This window comes from Phascolarctos cinereus, unplaced genomic scaffold, assembly GCF_003287225.1.
Source record: "Phascolarctos cinereus isolate Bilbo 61053 unplaced genomic scaffold, phaCin_HiC Scaffold_2;HRSCAF=192, whole genome shotgun sequence".
Lineage (NCBI taxonomy): Eukaryota > Metazoa > Chordata > Mammalia > Diprotodontia > Phascolarctidae > Phascolarctos > Phascolarctos cinereus.
Window position 1 is genome coordinate 299218380 of NW_027555625.1, and position 25680 is coordinate 299244059.

Genomic DNA, 25680 nt, shown 5'->3' on the forward strand with positions numbered 1-25680 from the left:
TTTGTCTTTGCCTTCTTCACACAGGACAGAATGCAGTAGCAAGGAAGCTGATTTTAAGTCTGGTAGATAACAGGTGAGTGAGTGATTCAAAATAGTTGAAGATGAAATAGATTGTAGAATTTTGCCAAATTGCACAAGTGCAAATGAATAGTGCGTGGTAAGAAAGATCATCTTCATATTTGTGTCACGTTCTCAGAACAAAGTTTGGCAATAATAATCCTTCACACACAAGAAAGGTGATGATTAGAACTCAGTATTGATGTTCTTCAGACTAGTGGGAGGGAAGAGATCTAAATCTGAGGTGTTGTATGAATATGTTATTTCTGCCACAGGAATGAAAAGTGTAGTTTGGGGTAATCTTTATCAGATTACTTAAGGAAAAGTAATCATATGGTTGGTAGCATTCACTGAAAACATGTATAGAGTTCTGATGCCTGAATCATATTTCTTACCTGCTTACCTCTGGGATACCAGCCTTGAAGGAAGGGACATCTAATTAAAAACTATCCAGAGCTTCTGTATATGCCTCAAATCATTGCTTAGCTCTCTATTCCTTTCCTTCACCACTGAAGTAGTTAAATTACAGATGGCTGTCTAGGTCAACTTGTTATCTTTAGTTTTATATCTTGAATAATTTGAATAAATGATAAATGTATTACAGCTTTTTTGGTTACCTAAGTAGTTTCATCCATTTATATTTGTTAATTTCATGTTGTTAACTGTATTCTTTTAATTATCTGTCTAAAACCTGAAGCCTGAAGTTCAAACCTACCCTCAACCCCCCCCACACCCTCCAAAAAAGATGTCCACAGCTCAGAACTCTCTTTTTTTTGCTTTGTTTAGATAACTGTGATGTCTTGAACCCTTGGAGGGTTTGGGAAGTTCATCAGGTTTAAATGGAAATTTTGGCAGCTGGAGCTTCTTGATGGCCCATCAGTGATTTTCCAGTAGATTCTAGGGTACCATTGCTTTGGTTTAGTTCAGGTTTTGGGGGAGAAGCCAGAGAGGGTATCCCTACTGTGGAAAATGTTTGCCAGACTTAAAAAGAAGATTGCAGAGGAGGCTGCCATTGCACCACGGCCAGGAGGAGCTACACGAATCCCAAGGTCTGTCAGCAAGGAGTCAGTTGCTTCTGTGGGGGCTGACTCAGGAGATGACTTTGTAAGTAGCTCTTCTTTCTTTTGGTTATTTAGCATGACCCATGGGTATGGTCTTGTAAATGTTTTTCTTAATGCCTTAGAGGATTGTTTTGATGTTTCCCTTTGCTCTCTACATACTTTTATTTGATTCGGTAATTTTAGCCACATAAACAGTTTAAGTCTCACTCTTATTGTTCTTATTCAGGGATTTTTCTCTTAGTTTTGAGTAGATCACCCTCTTTTAGGTTTAATGTTGGGAAAAACTTCCTAACAGGACCGAAAAATAGAATGGACTGCCTTAGGAGGTAATGGGAGCCTCTTCACAGAAATTCATAAATAAAAGATTGGATATTCGCTTGTTCAGAATGGTTTAGAGGGCGTTTTTGGTCTGTTACGGTTTGGACTAAATGTCTTCTGAGGCCTATCCCAATTCTGAGATTCTCTATGTTTTCCATATTCCTCTTGGACTCTGAAAAGTGTGTGCCCCTGGCTATTATTTCCTCAGGTGTATTCATTTTGAATGTCACTTATTATTTTTTATGAATACTGGACATAATGGTATAAGAGAGACTAGATGTATTAACTATTTGTCTATCCACCCTGCATTCTTTCTCATTGAATTGCTAAGCTTGTCAGTTGTGATTTTAGCAGAGAAGGTGGAATGGGCACGTTTCTTTAATCTTAAAACTAATTTGTAGTTAAAAACACTGAAAAAGTAAGAAGTCAGTGCATTTAAGGAAATGATATTCTTGTGGATTACAGAGTTCCTTTGTTGAGTGACTGAAGCGGTCTTTCAAGTCAGATGACTCTTCCCATTTTTATGCCATCTGGATCCTGGGTTGAATTACAAGGCAGTGGTTGTTATTGTACATCGTAGGTATACTTCAACAGGCTTCTAGACTTGAGTTTGCTTTGGCTGCCAGGTATAACAGGAAATACAAGTACACATGTGCATCAGGCAGGAGAACATAGAGTTACCAGTACTTATGCTCCGGCACAAGCCCTATTTTTCCTTGATTGCAGCAAGAGCAGTCTTTTCTAATAAATCAGGGCTGAGTTTTGTAACAAAAATCCATATACTTAGAAACTGTACTTGGGGAAATATCTCTCTTTGGGGCTTTTGACTTCATATATTTGCCCTATTAATTATGTATCCAAAATGAATCATTCACTAACAACAATGAAGTTCCCCCTGTGTCTCCCTCATGTGTTAAAACAGTCTGAGTTTTTGGGTAAGGTTAACTCAGACTCAAGAATTTCTGTCAGTATCATTGGTGTTTTCTTAGTTGTAGACCTAGTCTTTTCTCCTTATTTAAAGTAGATAAAGTAATTCTTGTGTCACCAAATTTCTTTTAGGATTGGATGCTCTGGAAAAGAATATTAAGAAGTAACATACTTTTAGGATTGTTGCTGTGAACATATTTTATACCTTATATAAATATTTTGGCTCTGCCATTTTAATTTAAGATCTTGAGTTAGGTCACTTCCTTCTCTTGGCTTCATGTTACTCACCTGTCAAATGTGAGAAAGCTAAAACTAGGTGATCTCATTTATCACTAACATTCTATTAGTCTATGAGTTTACAGTGGATTTCTTCTAAACAGTCTGTATTCTAGGAGTCACATATCTTATGGGACCTTGTGAAAGAGACATTCAAACTCAAACCCTTTATCCACAAACCCTTTCTAAGATCTATGAAGTAGATGAACACAGGTAGTATTATTTCCACTTTACAGGCAGAAAAACAAAGAAGCCAAAGGACTTTGCTAAGGTCACATAGTTAATAGCATAGTCCTGCCTTAAGTAGATGTGTCTGAACTTCTGGTTCAGTGTTTACTTCTCAAAATTACTTTAAAATTATTCCTCATTTGACTCTCCAGAAATGTTTGAACAGTATTTTTCAAAAATTATTTACAGTTTTTTATAACCTGACAGGCTTCAGATGGAAGCAGTTCTCGAGAAGACCTTTCATCCCAGCTATTTAGAAGAAACGAACAGATAAGGAAACTAGAGGCCAAACTTTCTGGTAAGTTCATTAACTTGTAACAAAGTGAACACAGCATCCTTGTGTCTCAAAAAGGCAAAAAATTTAAACTACATCATAATTTGGATTATATCTGAATTAGAGATTGTCTTTACAAGGCTTAGTTTATCAGGTGTGTTATCAATTTCTTTTCTAAATGAAAACAGAGGTATCTTGAAAACACATCATTCTCTCAGGACAGATTATTTTAATCATACAAAAAGGTCCTTTTTTTTTCTTGTGATCTCATAGGTGTGGGGATGTTCCTAGTGCAGAAACTCCCTTCCACTGATGCATATTGACAACTCATCTGTAAATTATAGTCTTAGAGCTGCCTAGGGCTCCAAGCGGTTAAATGACTTGCCCAGGGTCACACAACTAGTATGAGAGGGGAAAAGGTTATGAATCCAGGTTTTCCTGACTCAGAGGGTGGCCTTCTACCTGCTAAGCCACACTGTGCTTCTGAATGCATGCAATAGAGTGTGAACTTTTGTCTAAGGACTTAGGAAGGGCGCACGTTCTCAACCTCGTTGTTCTGCATTGTGGTACTTGTGTTGGACTAGCTGAAGGCAAGAAACATTTAAAGCAAAACTGATTTTTATTTGAGTTCAGGCCTAGTCATGGACCATGTATTAGTCCTTTGATGAGGACCAACCCAGATGAGTGCCAAGAAGCTAATCATCCAAATGTTACCACCTGGGGATGAACTTTTTGGGCCACAACAGTTTATGAAATCTTCTCATAAGACTTGGAGGAATTACAATATGTGTTGGAAGCAGCATCCAGATCAGTAACTCAAAGATCGTTGAAGTAGGATACAGCTTTAATGAGATCTGTACAGTGATGCTTGTGTGCCAACACTGATCTTCATAAAACTAAGTAAGCAAATTCTTTCACATTTTTGTTTTTTATTAAAGCTGTGAAAGTTAGTTTTCTTTTCCTCAGCAATTGAGCTTAGACAGATAGCTTCCATTATTCAGTACTGTAGAGAACCCTATAGAGGTCGTGTACCACCTGAACTGCATATATATATATATATATATATACGTATATATATATATATATATATATATATATATATATATATATATATATATATATATATATATATATATATACACACACATATATATATATTTATATATATATAGTTATATAGTTATTCTTTTATGTGAGTGGGGGTAGTCTGGAGACATACTTTTTGTAGCTCTTTCTGTATTTCTGTGACTTTCTGACTAGAAAGGAAATAATTGATATCCTTGCATTATTCTATTAACTGTGAATTCACTACTCTGGTTTGGGGTTTTTTTCCCCTTAGGTTAAGGCAAGAGTTACTTAGTATACATTTTAAAGATTGAAAATCTAAGTCCACCTTTACTGGTTACAGTGGCTCATAGTCATGGAAGTATGGGGCATTATAATGTTCATTAAAACAAATATGCCATTTTGCCCAAGACCACTCCAAGAAGAGGCAATATTAATGAAGGCAGTATGGCAAGCAAAAGGAATGATAAACCTTCTGAACAAGAAAGGAAAGGAAGTCTTTAAAATGTACCTGGGTATTCCTTAACAAAAATTTTGGAATCAAGGTATGATTCCTTGCTAACAGGGAATATTTTCGTGTGGCATTGATGACTTTATGCAACTTTGTAACACATTTCCGTCTTTAATTTCCATTGGTATTTTTCTTACTCCAACACTTGTCTCCAGATGATAGCTATTATTAACGTGTTGGAAAATTAAGAGTTTTTTCAGTACTCCTTTTACTTTCTCAGTCCGGTAAGGTACAATTTCTTCTTGGTGAATAGAGTGTCTCATACTGTTATAACTGCACACTGATGCTATTAAAAGACTTTACTTCTTTGGATACTCTAGGAATATCTTTTTTGGCTTGTGTTTTTTGTGCTTTCAGTCTTATGGTATTTATCTAATACCCTTTTTATTAGGATTATAGTGGTAGACTGTGGAATTTACTAATAGGTTTACAGTGAATTCATTTATGTCATTATTACTAAGGCTATCTTCCATTAAAGACTTCCTATTATAAACTTTATCTTGGGATAGAGGTGGTCAGCCCTCGATTCTGGAAAGTTATTTCAGCAGATCCCAAGCTCTGATGGGTCTAACCAAATTGGAAAGGTCTTAGTGTGGACCCAGCATAGAAATCATCAGTTTGTTGTCAGAAGACTACCCTAGCTGAGTGTAAAGGGACTCATCACTTTGAGTTTTGACATATATGTGATGACTATTTTTAGCCTTTGTCTACTAAAGCATGGAGGAGTTGCCATTTATATTAGTGGAAGAAATACCCACACTGATGAAATCACAAATCATTGAAATATTAAAATAGACCATATTTCATATTTCATTTATTTATTTATTTGGAGGCAGTTGGGGTTAAGGGACTTGCCCAGGGTCACACAGCTAGTTAAGTGTCAAGTGTTTGGTCTGAGGCTGGATTTGAACTCAGGTCCTCCTGACTTCAGGGCTGGTGCTCTATCCATTATGCCACCTAGCTGTCCCTCATATTTTATATTTCTTTAAAGTCAAAATAATGTTATTCCATTTCCTTCCTTCTAAACCCCTCCCCCCAAAAAAAAACTCCAGAAAATTGGAAAGACAAAATTAAGTGTTCAACATAGATTTTATAGGAATGATTTACCCATTGAAGTATAGTTAGGTTTTATTGTGGAGGCTGGGAAATGAATAAACTTCCCTGAATTTCTAAGTTTATATTAATGTTTCTCTTTGAATATGGCAAGTGTTGATCAGATTCTACTGAGCCAAGAGCATCATATTCCTAAAGTATTAAGTATTTATACTCTGAGGTCACACTGGCATGCTGTTAGCTGAGCCAGAATGTTACTCTCGTGTAGTTTTGCTCAGCTGTCTTGAAAGACTGTAAAAGTGTGGACTGCAAATGGGTTATTTAGTGAGTTGCCAGCTATCCCATTTATATAGCCAAAAAGAGAAATGGGGTCATGAATTTTGAAATGAATTATTTTAGTAGCAGAGCATGATAATTGGAGCCAGTAGTTGTTCTTTTGAGCTAAGTAGGATCTTCTGTTTGCATTCAATATTTTGTACCATAATTAATTTGTTGTAGAACTGTTTGCTTGTATTGCTCATTGTTAAGGAGAAACTTTACTTGATTTTCAATTTCAGAAAATCATGATTGTTTTCAACTCATTTTAAAAATTTCCTTTCCTAATATTTGTCCATTCCTGGTCTGTGCATCTCCCTTCCTTACTCAAGAATATGCTGAACAGGTGCGAAACTTGCAGAAGATAAAAGAGAAGCTTGAAATTGCATTAGAAAAACACCAGGATTGTACGTATTCTTTTCCTTTTTTTTTTTCAGTTGGTTAAGGACTAAGGTTTTTTTAATAGAGTATTCTAGATTTTTTCCCTTTAAAAATTGAAATCTTTGAAAGTAATATAACCAGCAATATAGTTGGTATAATATTTGACCACAAATATGTCCTTTTTAGACAGAAAGTGTAATTTATGTTTACGTTGAATAGATGGGAGTGATTGTTATCTTCCCTGGGCCAGATTTCTTGGTATGTTAAAACCTAAAGTTGATTATTAGCTTCCCTCAGTTGCCATTTAGGGACAAGAGATTAAGCTATAGTCTCAGGAGATCTGGCTTTTAGTCTTAGCTCTACTGGGGACCTGATCTCTAACATAGAAGCCTCTGGTGGTTATGATAGTAATAATAGATTACATTTATGTTAGGTTTTAAGGTTTACAAAATCCCTTACATAATTAATGTAAGGGTCTTGTGAACTAAATAGTATAGGGATTATTATGTCTAATTTTACCAGTGAGGAAACTTTGCTTCAAAGAGGCTAAATATGACTTGCCTAAACAATGACAAAGTCATTATTTGAACCCAGGTCTACACATTCCAAGTCCAAGTAGTACACTACATAGCCTTCCCCCTAACAAGATAATGTAAAATTTGCCTAGATTGATGAAAGAGAATATTTTTAAAGTCCTTTGGGCACCGTAGGAGAGAGATGCTGAGTGTAGTAGAGATAATGGTAATATGTTATCTTAGTGTAATTTATGCTTGATTTAATTACCACCAGTGACCTCCAGAATAAATACCTACCTACCTGAACATTACTGAGCTTAGGAGATTATGTTTGTTAATAATAATATTAACATAGTCTAGTTCAGTTCCAGCTTCCATAATCTTCTTGTGTTGTGTCCACCTTTCTGTAGATGAATGTCTTAAAGTAAATTCTGGTGCAGTCTAAGTCAGGTTGTTCCTGAAATATTCTCACTTTTTTAATAAAGGCTCTCTGTTAACAGCTTCCATGAGGAAATTTCAAGAGCAGAATGAAACATATCAAGCCAACAGAGCCAAAATGGCAGAAGGAATGGCTTTGGCATTAGCAAAAAAGGACCAGGTAATTTATACATGGCTTAGGCCCAACCGAAAAATTTGTATTTATTTATTTAGTAGTATTACAGAATTATGACAAATGTTTTTATGATAGCTAAGGATAAAAGGAATTGTACTATTATGCAGATTCTGTGACTTATCTTTGGACTTGGGGTTGGGGAAATAGTATAAAAGAAAAAAAAACAACCTGATTTTAGTAGTGAAATATGTGCCAGGGTCTAAAAGACCAATGAGATTCTTCCATCTCCAGCTACAGGTTTATGGAGTGGAGAAGGAAAATACTACCCTAGTAGCATCCTCACTTATCTGGAAGTCAGACTTTCATTTATGCTGGTGAGATGAGTATGTTTTTTTTTGTACTCCTAAAACTTGAAAGTAAGCAGTTTATATAGTTTCTATAAAACACAAGTAGTAGATGCCTACAGTTCACTTTTGTAGGAGAAGCCTTTGAGCTATCATTCAATATTTAGTGATTCAGTTTACACAAAATACTAAAGACATCAGTAGATTAGAAAAAACACGAGGCAGACACAGTGGCAAAAGGAGTAGTAACCATCAGCTTTGTGGCAAGGGAAGAGAAAAAAAATGCTTTATCATAACCTAGTATAGAAATTATGGATTATAATGACAGCTTAGAGCCATTAAAGAAAGATTAAATTACGAGGCTTTGTGGTTTGTTTGTTTGGTTTTTTTTGGATTGAGTTTTGAAGTTTTAGAAAGTGCTTTGCACTTATTATCTCATCCGATTTCTCATAATAACCTTGTTGGCGGGGGGGGGGGAACTACAAGTGTTATTATTTCTATTTTACAAATTAGAATGCTGAAGTTTGAGGGAGGTTAAGAGAGTTAATTAGCCATGGCCACACAGTATACTCTGTTTAAGGAAATAAAGAGGTATGTTCTTCAAGAACAGATTAAAAATGTTAAAGTTGTGGTGATTAAAATGGTCAGCTTTAGTCTTCTGAACAGTTTATTTTTGGAATACTCTTTCTGTCAGTGACATCTGAGTAAATAAGTTGCAACTATATTTTAAGGAGGTGGTATTTTGGAGTGAAGTGGGGAGTTTGCAGTCATGGGCCATTGGGACGTAATGTTAATGATAGTTAACGTTGTTTAAGTTTGCTTCTCTGCAAAAAAAATCTATTTTTAAGGTCGTTTTTGTTTTTTTAAGTTTGCTTCCCTGTAATAACTAACAAATAGTGCTTTAAGGTTGCAGAGCACTTTACAAATATTATCTCATTTTATCTTCACAACAACCCTGGGAGGTAGGTACTATTATTATCCTCTTTTTAACAGATGAGGAAACTGAGGCAGACAGGTTAAGTGATAGCTAATAGGTGTTGAGACTGGATTTGAACTCGGGTCTTCCTGACTCCAGATCTAGCTTTCTGTCCTCTATATAATCTTTTATTTCTTGGTGCTAGCATCTGTTTGGCAAAATGAAAAGAGGACATAAAAATTACGACATGGACATAGCTAATAGGAAAATGTCTCCAGGATTGATTTAACTTTTTTTTTGATCTCATTAGTGTGTGAAATGATGATATGGTTGACCTTTGTTTTTTGACTTGTGATAGTTGGGACATTGTATGGGCGTAATACCCCACACAACATTGCTCTAATACATTATTGCAATAGCATTACTAGTTATTTAACCAAATCCCACATGTGAAATTATGTTGTGATGTTGTTACAGCTACTGTATTTATTAAAATGCTATTCCGATAGGGTTAACCACTCTCACTTCCCAGCAACAATGTTTTACCTAATTTCAAGTTTTAGTAAAGCTGTTGTTAAGTGAGATGTACCTTTCTAGAATTAAGTGTTCATGCTTTTGCTTTGGTATCAGTAGCTGGTTAAGAATCTGTAGCCTTTGTCGTTTTGCAAACTTTCATAAGTTCATTTTGTTATTTCAGTTATAACTTGTTTCTTAATTTAAGCCAAGTTAAATGTTTTGTAACAGGATTTTTTTCTCAAAATCTTGACCTTGCTATTCTTTAAAACTATAATCATTTTTGTGGTTTTGTCTTTTTTAGGAATGGGCGGAGAAGTTGGCTCAGCTTGAAAAAGTGAGTTGTGTTTTTATTTTTCTCAGAGTTATGTGTTTGTCACTTTGGATTTATGAAATCTGTTCTTTGGCTGGCAATAAATGAGGCACCATAGGAATGAGTATTATTGACAGAGCCGCCCCTGTAGGAGGTAAAGCTGATTAGTAAATCTCTTTGTATTCTTGTTTTTTATTAGTTAAAATTGGGAATACTTAGAAGAGTAGTCCGAGTGGAGAGTGTTGTGAGGTCTCAGCATCACCTTGCTGAAAAAGAACCTCTCCTGACTGGATAATGTTCAGAAAAGTTGACTGCTCCAGTAGTCCTAGGCAGGCCCTGAAGTGTCCTCTTCAGTCTTTAAGATGTTTCTTTTTAGCTCTCTGATGGAGACAAGGTTTGCTTTCAAACCTAGGATGGAAAAAACATTTTTAATTTCAGATAATCAGTGACATCAACTATCTACATGTTCTGCTACTAATCCTTTCTTCATTCTCACTGAACATACCTTTTCTTCAAATATAGAGAAGGATTGAAATCTTCCCTTACCTTCTAGCATAAGGTAGCCAGACCTAAAATCCATCCACAGCAACTCTTGTTTATCAGAAACTAGGTTTGAATACTACATAATTTGCAATGAGCTAAGCTAGGGGCTTTCTGAAATTGTTTTCTCCCTTATCTTTCCTTATCAGTAATAGCTCATACTTTAACACATTGTTTCCCAAACTAATTCCCAAACACAGAACACAGATAGAAATATGGTGGAATCTACTAACGCTGGCCTTTAGGTCCTAGAATAAAAGATTGGCCAGAGAAATTTTAAAGCAAAAGAGGAGACGTTATCCTCAAAAGTTCTCCTTCTCCAGTTAGTCTTGGGTATTTTCATATGCCAAGTCTGCCACCCATAATTGTTATTTTTGATAGCTGCGTAACTTGATTTTTTGCGTGAGAAAACATCATTACCAACTAATTTTTCTTAATGAATTCCTGTGACGTGGGGTATTGAGGTTTTGTGGAACATAGTTGCAAATCACTCACTCAATAAAACCACAAGTTTTGATGATGATTGCCCACTTAGGTAAAGAGATTACTTAGGTCAGATATTCTAAAGCTAAAAGAAATGTAAAAGTTGTAGTTTTTAAAATATTGAAAACCACTGAGTTAAGTTAATGAACTAGACTTTATTTTTGTATTCCTAAAGTAGCAGGAGATATGCTAAATAGGGTCAGACCTGGGTTCCCTTCATTTGATTTTAAGAAAAATTATCTTTGGGGCTAATTATAGGGCAATGAAAATGCTTTTCTAGGACTTTTAAACCACTATGAATGTAGGCAATAATAAATCTTATAGATGAATTTAATATCTTTTAAAATTAGAGGTAGAAATAACGTGTACATTTGTGATCCTTTACAGCAATTGTTGGTCAACAAATTTGGCTTGCTGACACCATTTGTGTCTAATTGTTATCAGTTTAGCTAGAGTTCCGCTTGAATATATTACAATTTTTAAAGGCATTCCGTCTTGATCTAGTTATTAGTCAACAAGTTCAAAATGTCATTGTGAATGGAGAAGGGAAATGGCTATTTGGAACTGCTGGTCAAATTTAATTGTCTAAATGCTTCAAAGAGTCTTGGTCTTCATCTACTTCTTCACTGGCTATTTTATAAAATTACTTATTAATTGAACATTATTGCTAATTATTAAGTCTTGGTCACAGTTATAATTCTATGGTTAACATAAAATATTAAAAAGCTGTTAATATTATAAAGCTGTTAACATAGAATATTCCTCTAGGGACTTTTCTTTAGGTAAGAATTCTTTTTGCAGAAAAAAAAAACAACCCACTTCCTCTATCTTAGTGTCTAGAATAGTATCTTGTTCTTTCAAATAGGATAAAAGGCTGTTGACAGCTCAGTTACAGGAAATGAAGAACCAAAGTTTGAATCTGTTCCAAAAGAGGGACGAAATTGATGAATTAGAGGGATTCCAGCAGCAGGAGCTGGCTAAAGTCAAGCACATGGTAAGCATTTCTGTTAAGTACATCTAGTACTCAGTTAATAAAATGTTTGTGAAGAGATTAATCTTACCTGATGAAAGTTAAAATAAACACCACTAGTTACTCTAGAACATTGCCATTCAAGTTTTTTTAATTGTTGGTACATATTCATTTTTGTTCATATACACTGAAAATCTTTCATGGACAGGAAGGTATTTCTGTGTGAAATGCTTGTCTTTTTTGCACTACAATTGATTCACCAAAAGACTATATAAAATTGTTGTGCATATATATTATATAATTTCCTTTGAGGCTTGTAAGTTTACCTTGCTTAGATTTTTTTTTCCTTGAGTTCAAATCCGGCCTCAGACACATAACACTTACTAGCTGTGTGACCCTGGGCAAGTCACTTAACCCCATTGCCTAGCCAAAAAAAACAAAAAACAAACAAAAAAAAATTACTATTCAAGTGGTCTCTTAGCATCAATCCATGTTTACTCTAAACGTTAACATCTTAATAGCTTTAAAAAATTTAATGATGATTTTTACATGCTGTCATCTCCCAATAAAGTTCCGTAACCCAAAGAACTCTTCATTATAATGAAGAAAAACAATTAAGCAAAAAAAAAAAAGTTTATACAACATTTTGTAGCCATGGTTCTCAGCTCTGTACTAAAAACTGGGAAGTGTGTTTCATCACGTGTTCTCTGAGTCCAGAGTTGTACATTGCATGTAAATTGAGTTTAGCTGCCTTTTAGTATTATTTTTGTTGACTTTATTATAGCCATTATGTGTATTCTTTATTTTGCATCTTGAAAGCTTTTGAAAAAGGAAGAAAGTCTGGCAAAAATGGAACAGGAAATGGAAGCTAGAACAAGAGAACTGAGTCATGCACAAGAAGAACTGTTGGCCTCTAGTCAGGTCTCTTCAAATTTAAGCTGTGAGCTGGAGATGTTGCAGAGGCAGTATTCAGCGCTGGAAGAACAGAGGTTATTGCTTGGTCTGTGGGACTGATGGGCATTTTTTTTGATGCCGTTCTGAACTTAGCTGGCCTATAGTCTTTTCCCAGTTTCACCTTGTAATATTCTTTGAGTTCAGTCCATTCCAGAGGGACTGAATTAATTCTGCCTTCCCTGTGCCTCATAAATGGGTTCAGCATTTGGTTCTAGGTTTGTTGTGACAGCGAATCTAGTTGAGCCTGGGATCACAGGATGGCTGTAGATTGAGCTCCCTCTTTCCCTGCAGTGTAATGGCTTATTTTTTGATCAGTGTTGAGTAAGCATTTGTCTCTGCCAGTGAAGCTAGATCAGAATTTCTCACAACTGCGTAGTTGGGCCCCGTCTCTTCTTGTATCCTCTTTTAAGGAAAACAAAGGGAGTAATTTCTCAGTTAGTTGTGTTTCAGATGAGCTTGAGGTTTTTGCATGCAGAACATGTTTTAGCTGAGTTATCCAGATATGCTCATTACATGCTCTGTGTGTTTTCTTTTCCAATTAAGGGATCACTTATTAGCTGCAGAAACAGGTGCAGAAAGTAAGATCACTACTTTGGAGCAGAGGGAAAAGGAACTACAAATGTTCATTCAGCAGCTTTCTGTTGATTTGCAAAAGGTGAGTTATGGAAGAGAACCTGGCTTTCCCTGATTCATAAAACATAGTATAACAGATTGAATTATTATGTATTCTATTGTATATAAAGTATTGTGCTGGCCATTGGGCAGATATAAAGTTCATATGAGACAATGGGACAAAGTCCTTGTTCTCAAGATGCTTAGAGTTGAGTTCAAGGATAGCACATACATTCTTAGGAATAATACACACTGTTGCAGGATAAGTGCGGTGGAGAGGTGCAAAACCCAATGCTATGTGAAATCTCAAGGGGATTGCTACTTACAGGAGAGATTAGAGAAAACTTTCTTAGCAGGGACATTTGAGTTGGACTTCAAAGGATGGATAGAAATTCAGTTGTCAGTGAGGTAGAGATACTTAGAATAGGAGACATCGTGGACAAAGGCACGGCGGCAAGAGTGCAGGGCAGTGGGGATGGGGGAAAGTGATGGGTTATTCTCATGTCCCTTGTGGGCTGTTCCATAGCTGAGCTCGTAGAAGCAGTAAGTTTGGAACTGTAGTTTAGGTGTTTTGTTATATAGTATACGCCTATACCAGCAGTTGGTGAAAAATTCAATGTTCGGTTTTGAATTATAAGAATACCTCATTTATATTATATTTTAGTGTTTACATAGCATTTTCTTAACAACCCTGTGGGTTAGAGTGTCTTTTTTTTTTCATTGATAGATGAGGATTCTAATGTTCACGGTCATATCTAGTGATAAAGCCAGGACTTGAACCCCATTGTCTTGCCTCTAGGCTCATTGTTCTTTTCTTTCCACCACAGTGCTTAGAGAGGAAGTGACCATTTAGTTGAGATTGAGTTTAGCTTAGTTAAGAGAAAGTGAGGGGGAGTCTAGCGTGGTGGTGCTTGTCCTGACAGATTTTCTGAATAATGCATTTTTACCTGTTAGCCATGTCAGTAAAAGGGAACATGACTGCCCTTTGACTTGAGCACACAAAAATTTTCTGATCTTTAGAATTCAAAGTAGTGATAAAGGTACCTCCAGCTTTCTGTATAATGATGGATTTTCTAGTCTGATTGTTAATCCAGGTGACATGTTTTTCAATAATGTAAACTAATAATTGTAGTGATAACTTGTTTTTAACAAATCTTTCAGCAGCATATGATTTATACATATGATTTATAGAGTTGATACCTGGGGAGGTGAATGGGTTAAGAATCAGGTGAAATATTAGTGACTGATCTGAGATATCTGAATTTTGAGAATTAAAGAATTTGCATTCTTATAAACTTTTAAAAGTGCTTTATAAAGGTGAATTACTGTAATGATAAATAGATTTATAGAGTAGTTTCAAGGTTTGTAAAAGGTTTTATGTACGACTGCCCTTTAATATTTGTAGGACAAGCATAATTATACTCATTTTAATAATAGTTTTTTTGTCCACATCTGTGCTTTTATTGGTCTAGATGAGTACACTTTCTGCTGATACAGTTCTTCACTTCTGCAACTTAGATACTTAGGGAGTTGGCAGTCATACTGAGAAGTTTAGTGACTTGCCCAGGGTCACACTGTCAGGAATCCAAGTTGTCTTGACTTAAGAGTTCCAACATCAGGTCTCTATCCACTATGCCACCTTAATATTTTAGTGGTAGTAGATGTAGTTTTAGCTGTAGTTGTAATTATCTTCATTACTGTTGCTGTAGCAGTAAACAGAAATTTCAGCTTCTCTATAAACCTGGGATATGGCCAGACCAGATATGATCCTTCAATATTGCCTCAGATGCTTCACAGTCGTACAGGGATTACTAGCAAAGATTTTACCAGCTTCTTTTCAGTTGCAAACCTGATCCTACCTTTCTTGATAGAAAGCATTTTATTACTAGATAATACAAAGTACTCTCAGCTTATATCACTAAAAAAAGATCTCTATACATGAGAAAATAATATATTGACTGAGGATTAAAAAGAGGAGTAACACGAAGTCCCAGGGGTTAGAGTCTTTGAGTGAACAAGTATTTATTAACCACTTCCTCTGGATAGGCACAGAAGTGCTGGGGATACAGAATGAATGGCAAAAACAAGTTACCTATCTTCAAAAGGCTCACATTCTAATGGGGGAGACAACACACAAACATTCACGAACATATAAGACATAAATAGGATAGATGGAAAATAATCTCAGAGGGAAAGCACTAGCAGTGGAAGGAGAAAGACTTCTTGTAAAAGGTGAGAGTTGAAGAGCTCTGGCCTTGGAGTCAGGAGAACCTGAGTTCAAATCTGGCCTGAGACACTTGACGCTTACTAGCTGCGTGACCATGGGCAAGTCACTTAACCCCAATTGCCTCACCAAAAGAAGCAAAAAAAAAAAGGGTGAGAGTTGAGCTTAGTCTTGAGGGGAGCCAGGAGGCATAGGTGAGGAAGAGGAGAGAGTGGGGTATGGGATGTAGTCAGTGAAAATAGATTTGGGAGATGGAGTGTCTTAACCAACGAAGACTAAGGACACTGGATCATAGAGTACGTGGAGGTGAGTAAAGTGTAAGAAGACTGGAAAGGTTGGAAGGGACTAGGTTGTGAAGGACTTTAAAAGTCAAACAAGAGGATTTTATATTTAATTATGGAGGTAATGGGGATCTACTGGAGTTTAGTGAGTAGGATGATGACATGGTCAGACCTGTGCTGTAAGAAGATAAATTTAGCAACTGAGCAGAGGATAGAATGGAGAGACAGGGCTTGGTTTCCAACCAAAAGGCTATTGACATAGTCCAGGCATGAGAAGATGATGGCCTGCACCAGCGTGGTGATTGTGTAAGTGGAGAAAGTGGTTATGTAGGAGAGATATTTTGTTTCTTCTTTTTTTAAATTAATTTATTTTGAATTATCAACAATCACTTCAATATGATTTTGAGTTTAAATTTTTCTCCCCCTCCTTCCCCACCTCCCTCCTTAAGACGGCACACAGTCTGATATAGGCTATACATATACATTCCTATTAAATGTAGTTTCACATTAGTGATGCTATAAGTAAGAATTAGAACTAATAGGAGGAACCACCAGAAAGAGGAAACAAAACACAACAGAAGAAGAAAAATAGCAAATAGTATGCTTCGATCTGCATTCCAACTCCATAGGTCTTTCCCTGGATGTGGATAGCATTTTCCGTCATGAGGCCTTTGGAGATGTCTTTCATCCTTGTATTGCTGAGAAGGGTTAAGTCTGTCAATATTAGTCATCACACAACGTGGCTGTTACTGTGTACAGTGTTCTCCTGGTTTTGCTCACTTCACTCAGCATCAGATAGGGGAGGTAATTAAGGTAGAAAGAATAAGATTTGGCAATATATTCAAAATGTGAGGTGAGTGTCGTTGAGCGGTGAAGAAGTGACACCAAGTTTATGAGCCTGGTAACTGAGAAAATGATGATGCCCCAACAGTGATAGGGAAGTTGAGTTGAGGGGAGAGTTTGGAGAAAAATATAATGATTTCAGGTCTGGACATGTTCGGTTTAAGATGTATTTGGGACATCTAATTGAGATGTAGTCAGTTGTTGATATGAAAGTGGAAGTCAGGAGAAAGGTTAAAGTTAGACAAGTGGATTTGAGAATCATCTGCCTAGAGGTGATCATTTAATCCATAGAAGCTGATGAGAACACCAGGCAAGGTAATTTAGAGGCATAAGATAGTGTGTAGAGATAGACTCTTGGGGAGCACCCATGGTTGGGGAGCGCCCATGGTTAGGGAGCATAATCTACTGGAAGATCTAAAGCAGAAGTCATCTGACAGGTAGGAAAACCAGGAGAGTGCAGTGTTAAAAAAAAACACCCCAAAACAACAGAGAGGAGAGAATATCCAGAAGAGAAGATGAACAGTGTCAGAAGTTGCAAAGAGGTCAAGAAGGATGATGACTGAGGTGGCAATTAAATTTGACAATTATGAGATCATTGTAAAGAACAACTCATTGCTCTGGTAATTGTTGAACAAGCTACCTAACAGCTCTTAACACTTATAATGTCTTTTAATTATTACATAGCTTTTGACTCAGTTCCTCACTCATGGCTTATTTGTATGCTGCCAATTATAAAAAATATACCCCAGTATTGTCAGAAAACTAGAGTACCTGAAATTCCAAATGGAAAACTCTCTTTAAAATACTGCCAAAGCAGTAGTGTCAAGAATGATTGATATAAAACATGGCATTTTCAAGGGGACCATTTAAACTCGTCGTGGTTCTGTATATTCTAAAATCCATTATTATCTCTCTTAAATACAATTTCAGGTGTAGCTAGGTGGTACAGTGAATAGAGCTCTGGCCTTGGAGTCAGGAGGACCTAAGTTCAAATCTGGCCTTAGATACGTGACACTTACTAGCTGTGTGACCCGGGGGCAAGTCACTTAACCCCATTGCCTCGTCAAAAAGCAAAATAAAAATACAATTTCAGTATTCCAAATTCAAGAGTGAATTGAACTACAACATCTTATTAGTTATTTGAAGCACGTGGTAATATTACACTGTAATAGCTCCACTGAGAAAGACATTAGATGTCTCATAGAATCTTTCTGTACTGTTATCAGAGTGTCAGTTGGAGACAATAAGTACAAAATTCTTAATGTACACCAAGGAAAGAATTTGAATTGAATCCATTGAATCAATGGATGAAGGTAATATCTACAGATATTTTGGTTTCTTCCAGGCAAGATGCATTAGGAGTAAAGGCTGTGACTGACTTTGTTAAGAGGCTTATTGTCAGCATAAAATCAAAACTGAACACATTGAAAGCAATTAATACCTGTACAATACCAATTTTAGTGACCATTTTCAAAACTATAAAATGAACAGTAACAGATTTGGAAAGTATCCTAAACAAAATCCATACATTCTTGACAAAATTCAGGGCCTATCATCCTGAGGTACCTATAAAAAGATAAACACTTCATCACCAGAAAGGAGGAAGAAAATTGATAGATATTTTGCAAAACAAATGATAAATATGTTAAAAAAAAAACCTATAGAAATACTTTTGAAATAAGCAGTTGACAGTAATAAGCACGTTACATGCCATCATATAAACTGATAATAGATACTACCACTGAATTTGTACAATGTACCTGAAAGTGGTTTCCCCCTGCATGCAGCCTGGAAAATGGCTTAGACTCAGGCCTGGATATGAGGACGTTTACAGTGAATCTAAGAGGATGGCTTGTATGCTAGTACTTTTATTCAACTTGAACAAAGAACAGTTATTTTATCCACCTTTCCAGAGTCTGTAGAATGTCAGATGTAAAAGAGTAATAGGAGAATGACTTGATGCCGGACCGTTTCTATCAGTCCTATCAACAAAACTAATAAGATGATGATAATGATGATGGTCACTCCCACAATATGAACCAAACGCAGGGGGCTGTCACCCCAGGGTAGCCATGAAAAGTTTAACACTTCCTCATCAATAAGGAGGAAAATGAATGAAAGATGTTTTCAGAACAGATGATTAACAGGTTAAAAACTTAACCAAAATGTTTATGGAACTAACATCGCTTCAAAGAGTGCTAGTAAGAGCTAACAATAGGGACTTGCCACTCGGTGGGTCAGATGTATCCAAAAGTGATTCATACCTCCAAATGTGTCTATGAAACAGCTAAGATCCAAGAGTGAAAGCAGACGGCTCACAATCAGCAACATCCACATGAATTCAACCAAGAGTATATCAAGAAGCACTTAACAGATGGCTGAGTCTCAAGGATTTGTTTACAGAAAGGGATTTATGATAGGGATGAAAGTACAGGTTTTACCACCAGAAATTACAGAAAGGTTACTTTTTCAGAGTTCAGACTTCGTGATCAATGCAAATTTTGTAAGGAAGTAGTAGAAACTGCAACATAATCACTTACAACAGTTTGTAAAAATTCACCTCCTACTGATATCTTAGAATACCTGATGGTCAGAGCTTGCATTAGAAGCTCACTCTCCTTCATAAACTAATAGGTAACAAATTCTTGTACTACAAATACAGACCTCAAAATGTCCTTGAGAATTCTGGGAGTAAATTGCACTAGAGCTAGAGTATCATGACAAAGGGAGCTTTTGCCCTCAGTTACCCAGACATAATACTGATCCATAAACATTTTAATAGGTGTCTTCATTCCAAGTACTTATAATTTCCTAACTATATGGAATAAAAGTTTTCAATATATGGAAACCTAGTGGAAGAAATCAAAACCATGTTGGAACAAGATTGAAGTACATGTTCTCCCTGTCATTCTTCCTAGTGCTAGAAATGCCCCAAAATTCCTTTCAGGGAGCCTAGAGAAGATGATCTGACATCCCTGTGCTTTATAGCCAGTCTTTTTAAAAAGCTGTTCACCTGCACAATGGTCCATAGAGCATGATATATAAAAGATTAGCAACAACATAATGACCTTTCCCAGGCCCATTTCTATTTGAACTTCATTGAATAAAGATAAGAATGACATCATGAAAACAATAATTTTCATAATGATCAGAGCAGATTATTCAAGGAAATATATTTCACTGTAGACTATAAAAACATCACCTACTTAGCAAGATAGGACCTAGTGACTATATTGTTCTTCAGAAGCTTGCTATTTTTCATAAGCCAGCAGATGACAAATCTGTGTTACATAAGTATAAATTTTACAAAATCTTTGAAATTTCACCAGATAAACTAGAATTTGACTATTCAGACAGTTGTTACCCACAGTTGCTCAGACATAACTGATCCATGAAATAAAAAGTAAATTAATAAATATCAACTTAACAAATATATAATCTCTCAGCTACATCCAGAAAAGCTTTCAGAAAACATAGATACCAGCAGGAGAAATCACAATCATGCAGGATCAGGATGAAATACATATATGTGTGTAATTTCTGTCATTCTGACTGCCACTGAGGCTGTTCTGCATTGCTTTCATTGAGCCTAAAGAAGACCTTATATCCCAATTCTTTCATTCATTTGTAAAGAGTAGTTATTTATCCACTGGTGCAAAGATGTGTAAAACATTAAATACGAAAGATAACTGTCAAGATAGTGCCTTTCTTAAGACAATTTCTAGTTAAATTCCAATGAAAAAGGTGAGAAAGAACCAGATGAGGATTAGTAAAAATAGCTTACGTTTGTGTTAACATAGTAAGACTGAGAAGATGTCACATTGGCTTCTAGAGCCACTATGGATGCTTGCTTTTTCTGCCAGCCTACCAGCAAGTCACATTGCTATGGATCTTACAAGAATTACTCCCTAGAATTCCTTCACTTCATGTGATCATTCCATGCTGACCTCCAAATCTACCCCCAAGAAATCATCATATACAAAGCCATGCAAGAATACCTCATCCAAAGCATGTTCGTTGAAAGTGGGTTTACTTATTCGGTAAGTCAGCGGAGAAATGGAAAGGCACTGCAATGCATTTCTTGGTGCTGGTTTATTCTGAGTAGCAAACTAATGTGTCTGTAGTTTTTTTGTATTCTTACTCTAAAAGTATCACCAAGTCATTCTTGATCCCATTTCTACATTTTCTATAATATTTCCATAATATTTGACAATAAGTTGCATCTTTTGTTCTGTAACATTTGAGTTAATAGAGTCTTTGCAATGTTTTTCATTATTTGTTTGTTATACTCTTAGAATCTTGGAATTTTAGAGCTGGAAGGGACCTGCCCGTTAAAAAATATATATATATAATTCAGAAACTAACTCTCCTTCCCAAACTTGTAGGCTCAGGGAACCGCAGCTTGTTCTGAGAAGAGGTTGGGCACATTGCAGGCTGAGCCTGAGTCTTTGAAGCTTGAAAATGAACAGCAGAACCACAAGGTAGGGGAGTTCAGGATAGCAAAGGGAGTGACAAAACTGAAGTAACAACAAGAAGAGCGGCAGCAATGATAGTAAGAGATCAGATAGTGTCGTGAGGTAGAAAGGGCACTGGATATGTAATCAGAAATCCTGGGTTCATGTTCGGGCTTTGACTTCTTAGCTGTTGACTGGCCAAGTCACTTTACCCCTTTGACTCTCTTATCCTCTTCTGTAAAATGGGGTTGGCACTAGCACTTAGCACTAACATTAAGTGAGTTGTTCGGTACTTACCTAGATCCCAGGACCTGCAGACAAGCTGGATACCCTCCCTAATATCTACATCAGGGATTTGAGCTTTGTAAATTTGAAAACTACATAGAAATGAGGGCTGTTAACTGTAATCTATTGCTCGAGCATTTATAGTTACAAAGTGTTGGATTTCTCAAGATAACCTACATAACATGTCCTTAGTGTTGGGGAGTAGCTTAGAGTAGGACCCAGCAGCTACTCTACCTAGCCGTTTCTTTTTATCTAGTCCCTTCCTCTAGGCTCAAACATAACAGCTCCTAGGCCTGACCAAAAACAGTTCTTCAGAGCCCAAAAAAAGAAACAAAAAAGCCACGTTAATGCGAAATGCAAAATAAACGTCCAAGGAGTCCAACTACTGATCCTACCGCTCACCTACACCTAGAACCTTCATTGGATTCCTCCTTCCTGTTCTCTTCCAATTAAACTTTTTCTGTTCTACACAACTCACAGTCCGATCACCCAGCAGTTATGCCAGCAGTCTTCAAACCTTCATTGTTGGAATGTCCTGGCTAACAGCTGCTGTGGCCGAAAGTGCCCATTACCATTACCATTGTTTGTATCCTCTGTAGCTCCAGGAAAATGGAAGCATCCATAGTGGCTCTAGAAGCCAATGTGACATAGTCATTACATCATAAGACTTAGAACTGGAAGGGAAGGGACCTTAGAAATTACTTGGTTCAACCCCATCATTTTATTTTTTTTTAATTCAATTTTATTTTCAGTTCCAGATTTACTACCTTTCCCACCCCTCCCCACCCATTGAGAAGGCAAGAAAAACAAAACTCAGTACAAATATGTATAGTAATACAAAACAAATTTCCACATTAGTCATGTTCATTTAAAAGAAATTTGGTATATGTGTGTGATGGAGTATCATTGTATTATAATAAGTGACAAAGGGGATAGTTGCAGGAAAACCTCTCTTTCTTGTCCAGTACCAAATTGTTTTGACAAGTACAACTGTATATAGTACAGTTTGAGATCTGGTACTACTAGGTCCTTTTCCTTCCCATTTTTTTTTCCATTGATTTCTTTGATATCCTTCCCTTTGTTCCTTCAGGTGAATTTTGGTATTATTTTTTCCAGCTCTATAAAGTAATTCTTTGGTAGTTTGATATGGTACTGAATAAATAAATTAATTTGGGTAGTATTGTCATATATGTTATATTGGCTTGGCCTAGCCATGATTAAATAACATTTATTCAGTAGTTTAGACATCTTTATTTGTGTGAAGAGTGTTTTGTAATTGTGTTTGTATAATTTGTTTGGGTCTTAGCAGGTAGAGTTTCAAATAGTTTAATAGTGTCTTTGGTTATCTTAAATAGGATTCTTTGTCTCTTCCTGCTGGGTTTTGTTGGTAATATACAGAAATCTGGATGATTTGTGTAGGTTTATTTATATCCTACAGTTTTGCTGAAGTTTATTATTTTATTTAGCTTCAGTTAGTTAGAATTGACTCTAGGGTTCTAAGTAAAGCAACATATCTGTAAAAAGTTATAGTTTTGTTTCCTCATTGCCTGTGCTTATTTCCTCAGTTTCTTTTTCTTATTTTTTTGCTATAGTTAGCATTTCTAGTCCATTATTGCATAATAATAGTGACAGTGGGCATCTTCACTTCACTTGCTGATGTTATCGGAAAGGCATCTAGCTTATTTCCACTACAGATAATGCTTGCCTCTGGTTTTAGAGAGATACTAGTTATCATTTTAAAGAAAACTCCATTTATCCTGTGTTTTCCAGTGCAATGAGTTTTAAATTTTGGCAAAAGCTTTTTCTACATCTCTTGAAACAATCATGAGATTTTTGTTGGTTTTTTTTTTAATGTGGTCATTTATGCTTACAGTTTTTATGATATTGAATCAGCCCTGCATCCCTCTTATAAATAATGCATGGTCTTTGTGATATGTTGTGTAGTCTCATTGCTATTATTTTATTTTACATTTGTGTATTAATATTCATTAGGAAATTGGTCTATAGTTTTCTTTCTCTTTTGACTCCTCCTGGTTGAGGTATTAAGAAAGACTATAGTTGTGTCATATGAGAAATTTGGTACTACTGCTTCTTTACTGATTTTTTCCAAAGAGTTTATGTGGTACTGGAATTGTATATTCTTTAAATGTTTGGTAGAATTTGCTTATAAACCCATCTGGTCCTGGGTTTCTTTCCTTGGGGAGTCCACTTATGGCTTGTTTGATTTCTTTTTCCTAAGATTGAATTATTTAAGCATTCTATTTCCTGTTCTGTTAGTCTGGGCAATTTATAATTTCGTAAATATTCACCCATTTCATATAGATTGTCATTTTATTGGCATATAATTGGGCAAAATAGCTCCTGATTGCTTTTATTTCTTCTTCATTTGTTGTGAATAACCTTTTTCATTTTTGATACTAGTAATTTTGTCTTCTTTTTAAAAAAAAATCAAATTAGCCAGTGGCTTATCTGTTTTATTGTTTGTTTCTGCAAAAAAACAATTCCTAGGGGCATCTGGGTGGCATAGTGGATAGAGCACTGGCCCTGAAGTCAGGAGGACCTGAGTTCAAATGCGGCCTCAGAGCAAATACTTGACAGTTACTAGCTGTGTGACCCTGGGGAAGTCACTTAACCCTAATTGCCTTAAAAATAATAATAATTTTTAAAAATTCCTGTTTTATTTATTAATTCAGTTTTTTAAACTTTCAGTTTTGTTAATATCAGGATTTAATTAGTTGTTTTTCTATTTTTTTTAGTTGCATACACAATTCATTGATTTGTTCTTTCTTTTATTGTTGTAAGGAATTGGAGGTATAAATTTTCCCCTAATTAGGGTTCAGCTTTGGCTGCATCCTGTAAATTATGTTATCTGATTGTTGTCATTTTCTTTTCTCTCTCTCTCTCTCTCTCTCTCTCTCTCTCTCTCTCTCTCTCTCTCTCTCTCTCTCTCTCTTCTCTCTTTTTTTTTTTTGGTGAGGCAGTCAGGGTTAAGTGACTTGCCCAGGGTCACACAGCTAGTAAGTGTCAAGTGTCTCAAGCTGGATTTGAACTCAGGTCCTCCTGACTCCAAGGCCCAAGCTCTATCCACTGTGCCGCCTAGCTGCCCCTCATTTTCTTTAATGAACTTATGTTTCTATTCTTTAGTATTAAGTTAGTTTACAATTAATTTTTAATCTGTTTCAAAGACCTTTTATTGAATGTAATTTTTTTTTTTTGCATTTTGATTAGCAGAAGACATAGTCAGTATTTCTGCTTTTCTGCATTTCTTTGTGAAACTTTTATGCTGTAATACATGGTCAGTTTTTGTGAAGGTGCATGTATAGCTAAGAATTAGAAATAGTGTTTTCTATTCTCATTCAATATTCTCTGTACAAGATTTTCCATATCTAACTTTTCTAAAATTCTATTCATCTCCTTAACTTCTGTCTTGTTTATTTTACGGTTAGTCTTGGTCTGAGAGGGGTTAATTAAGGCCCTTAATTATACAGATGGGGAAATTGAAGACTAGAAAGAAAAAATGACTTGCCCAAGATCATATAAGCATCACTGTGTTCTGCAAACAGCTGTTTGAGATGGTTTATTAATCTCATTTTATAGACGAGGAAACTGAAGCCCATGAAGGTGAATTGACTTGTCCTTCCATGATAATACAGCCAGTAAGTGTCATAACTAAGGTTTGAACCAGGTCTTAGGACTCCCAAGTCAGTGTTACTCCATGCACACAACACTTGGTAACTTGCTGGGTTCAAGTTCCATCAACTTTTTGTGATGTCTTCCTCACAATTTTATTTAGACCTCTCATACACTTAAAATAACCAGTATGATTTTTCCTCAATATATTTTTCATATCTTCTCTACTATTATTGGGAATAGTTACTGACAGCATGTAAGGTTTTGGTTTTTTTTTTTTTAAGATTTAGCATGTTATCTCATTTGACCCTCACAACAAACCTATGAGGGTAGGTTTTGTTTATATTATTATCCCCATTTTACATGTGAAGAAATGGACATTCAAAAAGGTTAAGTGAATTGCATTTGGTCACAGTTAGAAGTGTCAGAAGTGGGATTTGAAGTAAGGTCTCTCCTGATTCCCATTTCCAGCATCCTTTGTGATATACTATCACACTTCTTTGTAAATCTTTGTGAAGTCCTGAAGAGCTTGGGACTAATTTATGCTAATATTACATTCTGCTTTACACAGCAGAAGCATTTAACAAATGCTTATGGGATATAATTGAAGTGATGGCAACTGGTAACTAGAGGGGTATTATCAGACCAAAGCCAAATACCTTGCTTAGCCATTGATGATTTAGTGATTGGTTGTAGTCAGAGGAAGACTTTAATTTTTCCTAAAGTCTTGTCTCTTGTTTAGCCAACTAGAGCAATCTAAGTGAATGTGATATTTGGGAGCATT

At 35.9% G+C, this 25680-nt stretch overlaps 1 protein-coding gene and 1 long non-coding RNA gene across 8 annotated transcripts in view; one reads left to right on the plus strand and one right to left on the minus strand.

The window, feature by feature from the left end:
* GOLGA1 (golgin A1) overlaps positions 1–25680 on the plus strand; it is a 61735-nt gene that overhangs the window by 1376 nt on the left and 34679 nt on the right. For 3 of the 7 annotated variants that reach the window (XM_020967559.2, XM_020967561.2, XM_078150128.1), the window contains exons 2-11: positions 25–73; positions 844–1161; positions 3075–3165; positions 6418–6492; positions 7482–7579; positions 9612–9644; positions 11509–11637; positions 12433–12602; positions 13111–13222; positions 20913–21008. In XM_020967559.2, the coding sequence (XP_020823218.1) occupies positions 1027–1161; positions 3075–3165; positions 6418–6492; positions 7482–7579; positions 9612–9644; positions 11509–11637; positions 12433–12602; positions 13111–13222; positions 20913–21008 (939 nt within the window). In that variant the 5' untranslated portion in view covers positions 25–73; positions 844–1026. Of the gene's footprint in view, positions 1–24; positions 74–843; positions 1162–3074; positions 3166–6417; positions 6493–7481; positions 7580–7827; positions 7909–9611; positions 9645–11508; positions 11638–12432; positions 12603–13110; positions 13223–20912; positions 21009–25680 lie in introns of those variants that run through there. The other 4 variants (XM_020967560.2, XM_020967562.2, XM_020967563.2 and 1 more) reach the window with 3 other exon arrangements.
* Positions 9601–25680, minus strand: part of LOC144455918 (uncharacterized) — a 38640-nt gene continuing 22560 nt past the window's right edge. Inside the window, exon 3 of the long non-coding RNA XR_013484772.1 lies at positions 9601–10028. This is a non-coding gene — a long non-coding RNA (uncharacterized LOC144455918). The remainder of the gene's footprint in view (positions 10029–25680) is intronic.